At 36.2% G+C, this 6,386-nt stretch overlaps 1 protein-coding gene across 1 annotated transcript; it reads left to right on the forward strand.

The window, feature by feature from the left end:
* Positions 1-965: 965 nt before the first annotated feature.
* Positions 966-5,963, forward strand: LOC113475412 (dedicator of cytokinesis protein 9-like). Its single transcript, XM_026839549.1, has 8 exons — positions 966-1,802; positions 2,246-2,413; positions 2,993-3,181; positions 3,528-3,721; positions 4,632-4,731; positions 5,212-5,349; positions 5,564-5,669; positions 5,875-5,963. Exons 1-8 carry the CDS (start codon positions 1,617-1,619, stop codon positions 5,946-5,948), a joined length of 1,155 nt encoding a protein of 384 aa, XP_026695350.1. The 5' UTR covers positions 966-1,616; the 3' UTR covers positions 5,949-5,963.
* Positions 5,964-6,386: the final 423 nt, after the last annotated feature.

Genomic DNA, 6,386 nt, shown 5'->3' on the forward strand with positions numbered 1-6,386 from the left:
CCTAAACCGAAACTTCCATAAATAACATCGCCACGAAAATCTCCCAGAAGCAACTTTTCCTTAACCTTTCGCTTCAGTTTAATCTGTTCCTCAACTGCGTGGGAACCACAAACTTAACTGAAGTGTGATCCACATGTAATACATAAGTAGTTACCTTAAGTACTTTATATTCAAACCACTTTATCCTTACCACCTTGAACCCACACCGCTACACACCGACGCCCACTATACAGCGTCACGTCATATCGAAGCTTCTACCTCTTGCGTTTTTACCGAAACAACATTTTCCTTAACATCCCCTTGCATTCCTCGAGTCACATTTACGCAGTTTTTTTTTAAATATCAAAAAAAGTTCAACTTTTATGATATTGTTTTATATAAGATGTTCATACTATTACTACGATACGAACACCGCTCCTACTATAGGTAGCAAGCAGCATATACCGTTTTAACTTGTGGTATTATTCCCAACCACCGACCGCAACATCTGTTAACAAAAAAACGTCTCCATACTTTTAAAATATTTCTTATACAACGTACACACAACCCCAATACACCACATACACACAACGTAGCGACGCCATGTCCCCAGCTCGCAACCCTCACTGCCAAGTATATAAATAGCGATCAACAAACTTTTTTCCGACTTCCCGATTCTCTCGGTTCGAAACTTGGACGCCAAACCGGGGATTTCGTCTCCATTCACATTATGTTATTTCTACTTTTTAGGTTTATATTCAATTTCTGCAATGCTATAATTAGGCAACCATTAAAAAATGTCGGCACTATGATTTATACACTATATATATAACGGCTATTTCTCTCTCTTTTGTACTGGACTATATTTTACCTTTGAAAACCTAATTAGGTTTTCATTCAAATTGTAAAGAAATTTGTTTTCAAAATTTGCATACATTGTAAATGAATCAATTTTTCGGTGTATTGTCCGCTCCTTATAAATGTTCCATGTTCGCTACTTATCCTCCAAACTCTTATGGCCGTAATTTTCACATTCCTTCCTTTACTACGGTATTGTGACGTATTTGACCGGATAATGGGGATTGTGATTTAACTTGCGGTTACTGTGACGTAACAAGCAGGTCTCTTATCCATTGTCGCGTACATTCCAACCTAACGTAACCATAAACGCGCTACAATACGTGAAGTTACTGCAAGGACAAACTTATCGCGTGCGTTTCGCGTAACCACTGGTGTATTGATGACGTCATAAACGATTGTGTTACTCCGTCATAATTAAGGAGAAACGTTGATTTATATACCTCACAATCGAAGCGATTGCCAACGTTGCCTAACAACGAAAATGACCGAATTTCTTGAAATAATGTCAAATATTCCGTTGTCTTTGCATTGTTATATTTATAAGTTGGTTCTTTAATACAATGACATAAAACCAATCGAACTTAATACACAATAAATACAACGTTTAATATGTACATATAACATTAAATTGCCCCCTGGTATAAAACCGCGACTTTTCTGACACCAACGTTTTGTCTGCCATACAGAAATACTCTATCATGGTCAAATGTAATGAATAATTTTATAATAAATGAAGTAATTTATATTTATATACGTTAACACACCACCAGGTTCAAATGCTTTTGATCATGAAGCATTTTCTCCCGGAAGTTTTTAACCCGCCCTCCCAACCTTACGGTTGCGTTCAATATATTACCACAGCTGTTGTTGGTAAGGGAACCACCATCGTGCAACTCGCCACCGTTGCCAACCTTCCTCACCGCTATACTGGTAACCGGTTATTCTTGGCACGGCGACGCACGGTCAGTTTCATTATGACGTCATATACCAAAAGTTCGAATAGTTGTTCTTACTTTGTCCGGCAACAATGGTCATTAAAGTTAATTTACACGTCATAATAACCTCCGAAACGCAAAGTCTCGTTCGCGCCATTTCCGCATTGAAGCTTGACTCTGCAAATAAAGGATTGCTTTAACATATTTATGTTTCTTAACGTGTGAGTTGCAAATTAATCTCCCACAAACTCAAATGTACTTCATATTACACCCATGTTAGCTTTGTAATGTGGAAACTAATTTAAAGATAGCAACACTGTAAGAACATTTGAAAGGTAATGAATTATTTGTTCAATATATAGTTATGTGATGCGTTTTTCGTGAAACCTGTTTCACATTGTGATCTAGAAACTATATCAATGAAAACCTATTTTTCCACCAATTGAATTCCATTGTAACCATTACCCCAGCATGGATCTGAAGTGAAATGGGTGGATGGTGGAAAGAGTCTTTATCGTGTTGAACTATCCTTGGTGTCCACCATATACACTGATGATCAGCATATTCACAACTTCTTTGAAGCTTCCCAAAGGTTTTCCACATCAAGCAGTGAGCAGGATATGATTAAGTACTTGAAGGTAAGTTGAGTGTCATTACTTCCGCTTGTAACTGCTTTCACCATGCGTTTCTCAACCTCTTATGGTTCATGGCCAGAAACTGTTAGCTCACTGATGTATTAATAAATAAACCTTATATAGATGTTTTTATGTGTTTGGAAATTGTGTATATAAAATAAGTTTGGCAAGTTCCCAACATTTTATAGTTAGTGGTCAGAAACAGAAACATTGAAGCCCCCCTGCCCCATGAAAACAAAACCTACATTTGTTTTAACTTATTTACGTATGTTATTATATTCACCACTTTGCAATGGTGCAAATATGCTTACTTGTGGTTTACTGGGCATTTGTTCAAAACTGCTTGTATTAAACAGAAATTCAACACAATGTTGTTTGACTGGATAGTTGCCAACAGCATTATAAAATTCCACCCCATATTTATATTGCTTTTATATGCTACCAATGCTTATAGTCATGCCTGGTTATCCACACACTGCAATAGTTTCAGCAACTCGACTGCGGGCATCGGAGTGGCAACCATAGTTAAACCCACATATGCTCATATACATTATAACACCTACATATACATTACCATTACAGACATTGCTGGCAGCAGGACACAGCTCCATGGTCCGATACCTGCCCACCATACTCAACAGGTTGCTATACCTCCTAACACATGAAGGTTTTACTGCGGATGGCCACACCAATTGTATGAAGACCCTTATACATGTAGTAGCTACATACCATGATACTGGACATGACAAGTTACTACAGCAATATATTAAGGTGAAACATATGATATTTTAGTATTCAGTTTCATACACCAACATAGTGGTTAGTGCAACTGCCTTCTATGCAAAAATGCGCAGGTTCAAGGCTCGTCGCTGCTACCATTGTGGGCGTATGTGTCCTTGGGCAAGACACCTAACCATAATTGCTCCAACCCAGTTACTAATGGGTTGTTCAAATTATCAGCAAAACATAAAAACAAACACCCATAAAGTTACACACGTGATGAATTGTAAGTGGGCATGAGGTGTATGAAACAGAACACCCGTGTTATAACAACTGTAGTTGCCCCGCCACACAAGTATAATTAAGTTTTTCATTCATAAATATCTCCCACCCACAGTACATGTTCGTGACCGCACCGTGGGCAAACTACAAATGCAAAACCATCCACGAGGAATTAGCAACTGGAATGCAATCGTTGTTACGACCGTCCACTGCGGATTTCCTCTCCGCAAACAAATTACTCCTTCATTCATCTTTCTTCTTTCAAATTATTGGGAAGAGTATGGCCCAGCATCTTATACAGGCTAACAAGTATGTTGCTCATGCTTGCTGTTGAGTTGTAACAATGGTGTATTGGTATAAGTGCCTAACATGGGTATGCAGGATATGCATGTATGTCCTGTGGTGGATTATGAAACAACGTTCAAACAGTCTGTATACATATACACATAGTAATGGACACACCATTTATATTTCACCAATTAAAGGTCATAACATGGCGCATGTAAAATAACACCTGGTTTTCCAAACACTTATGTTCCTTACACACCAGACACATGTGGTGGATTCTTCAGTGTTTTGATGATTAATTGCATTTCTAATATTTAAATCTTTGAAACAGTTGTTATAAATGTTATTTACCACACACATCATAGTTATATATACCTCAGCCTTGCTATTCTAAGGTAGTATCTGGTCCACTTTGAAGTAGCATTTATATCATAATTGTTAATATGAAGTCACAATGGGAGTATTATGAACAATACCTTATGTGATGTCATAATGGGCCTTGATCTTTTTTCAATTTCCCAACGGGTGATTTTGATTGGTTGATTTAAATTTAAATTTTGTTTAATGTGTTTTTTTATGTGGAAACAATTTCCCATTGTTGACGTTTATTACGATAATGACCACTGTGACATCATGTTTGGCAGGATGACAGCTGTAACATAGTTATTAAATAATTGGCTTTTGGGTTAAAATAAGATAAATTTTGCCATAGAATGCCCTTAAATACAAAAAAGTTGTGTTTGACTAACACTTCAGTATTTTTGACAGCTAGTTTTACAAAGTGTCAACAAAACAAAAACCTTGAATTGGTTGCACCACTTTTCACATGTGTAAAACCACCTGGCAAAGGTGTCAAATACAACAACAACAACACCAGCGTGTATATACGAACCCTCCCAACCCCCATACATTATAACCAACCTTTCCACAGATTGAGTCAAAGTCGCAGTGAGAGGTTCCCACTTTCCTTCCAACATTCTGTACAAAGTTTATTAACAACAACAACCACACATATTGTTAAAAAATGGAAGGTATATATATGTTTTTGTGGCGTTTAAATCATTAGCTTAAAGGTTACATGTATAATTAAAGCATAATATGTGCTATATATATATATGAATGTTTCTGTGGCTGGTTTGTTACAAGTTTAAGTTTATGCACCAAATAATAATATATAGTTAGTTGGGGTAAGATGGTCCATGTTTTCTTTTAAATCGTCCCATTTTGTAGTAAACAAAGAATATTTACAAAACTATATAACCGTATCCTCACAACTCTAAAAGATCGTTGTTAATCAATAAAACACAATTAGGAAATATGGGATTTTACGTCTAGTTGTAGCTGACTATATACTACAATATATAAAACAACATATTATGGTTACTATACGCATATATTCATTATATATATCTCAATATAACTCTACCAATGTATTAACAATACACATCACGCATCCATATATATATCGTAACCCCTGTGATCCCACCATTTTATTTACACCCCTCCACCAGACAAACTATAGTGACGTCCACAACGCAAACTTAAGTTTGGCAAACTTTGTCAAGACTTGTTTCACTTACCTGGACCGCGGGTTTGTGTTCAAACTTGTTAACTTTTACATGGAGAATTTCAACCCTGGAGATGCCAAGGTAACTGTGTGTGGTTTAAATGGTTGACTAAAACTACTATAAGCTATTTTATTGTTTTATAACACCAGTCGTCTCGAAGGGCTTTTGCTGATAAAAAAATAAATACCTGAACTAGAAAAATTGGGGTTATTTGGTTTTGTATTTACCTTTACATTAGAATTTAAGCACAAACATTCTAAATACAATTTTATTAACTACGATTATTCTTTCTCAGGTTTTATTCGAGCTAAAGTTTGAATTCCTCCAAATAGTTTGTTCGCACGAACATTTCATACCACTCAACCTTCCTTTTGCTTGTAGCTCTAAAAGTGCAAGGAACGGTACGTCACCAATCACTATAAGTGTATACTAAAGTAACTATGATGGGGATTAACTGATACCTGTATACCATGGTGCGTGCTTTTATTTGCAGCCACTGGGTTCTTAACTATGATTTGTGACTAAGTTTCCTTGTTTTGTCTCTTTTGATTGCTACCTGTTTTAGAACTACTAGTTGTTATATATTTATCGATATATAACTTTTAGCCGATACTGTGCGGATAAACAAAGGTGGTCAAAAAGTTCGATTACGAACTAAACGAGGTTTGATGCAACCATGAACCATTATACAAACCATGAACCATTATACAAACCATGCATTGTTATACAAACCATGCATTGTTATACAAACCATGCATTGTTATACAAACCATGCATTGTTATACAAACCATGCATTGTTATACAAACCATGCATTGGTATACAAACCATGCATTGTTATACAAACCATGCATTGTTATACACAGCATGCCATTATAGCATATATACCACACTATTACATGTCTGTAAAGGAAATGTGTTTTATCACATAAAAGTCAAAATGTTTGTACCCCAAGTCATGTCATTCTTGCATTCAAGTTTTTGTTTGTTTCATAACTCATTATCATGGTGAATGCGATGTCATACATTGTGTTTATAATTCACGTTGATAAATACCCAACATATACAAACCATCACCCTGTACACTTACAGATTACAGCTACTGCCTCAGCGAGGATT

Source organism: Ciona intestinalis, unplaced genomic scaffold, assembly GCF_000224145.3.
Source record: "Ciona intestinalis unplaced genomic scaffold, KH HT000387.1, whole genome shotgun sequence".
In the NCBI taxonomy this organism is placed as follows: Eukaryota; Metazoa; Chordata; class Ascidiacea; order Phlebobranchia; family Cionidae; genus Ciona; species Ciona intestinalis.

What these genes read in the sequence shown, in the direction of transcription:
- LOC113475412 (XM_026839549.1), top strand. Translation starts at nt 1,617, where the DNA reads ATGCTTTTGATCATGAAGCATTTTCTCCCGGAAGTTTTTAACCCGCCC. An exon ending in TACTACAGCAATATATTAAG is followed by an intron (nt 3,182 to 3,527) that starts GTGAAACATATG and finishes TCCCACCCACAG; the next exon opens with TACATGTTCGTGACCGCACC. An exon ending in CTCTAAAAGTGCAAGGAACG is followed by an intron (nt 5,670 to 5,874) that starts GTACGTCACCAA and finishes TATAACTTTTAG; the next exon opens with CCGATACTGTGCGGATAAAC.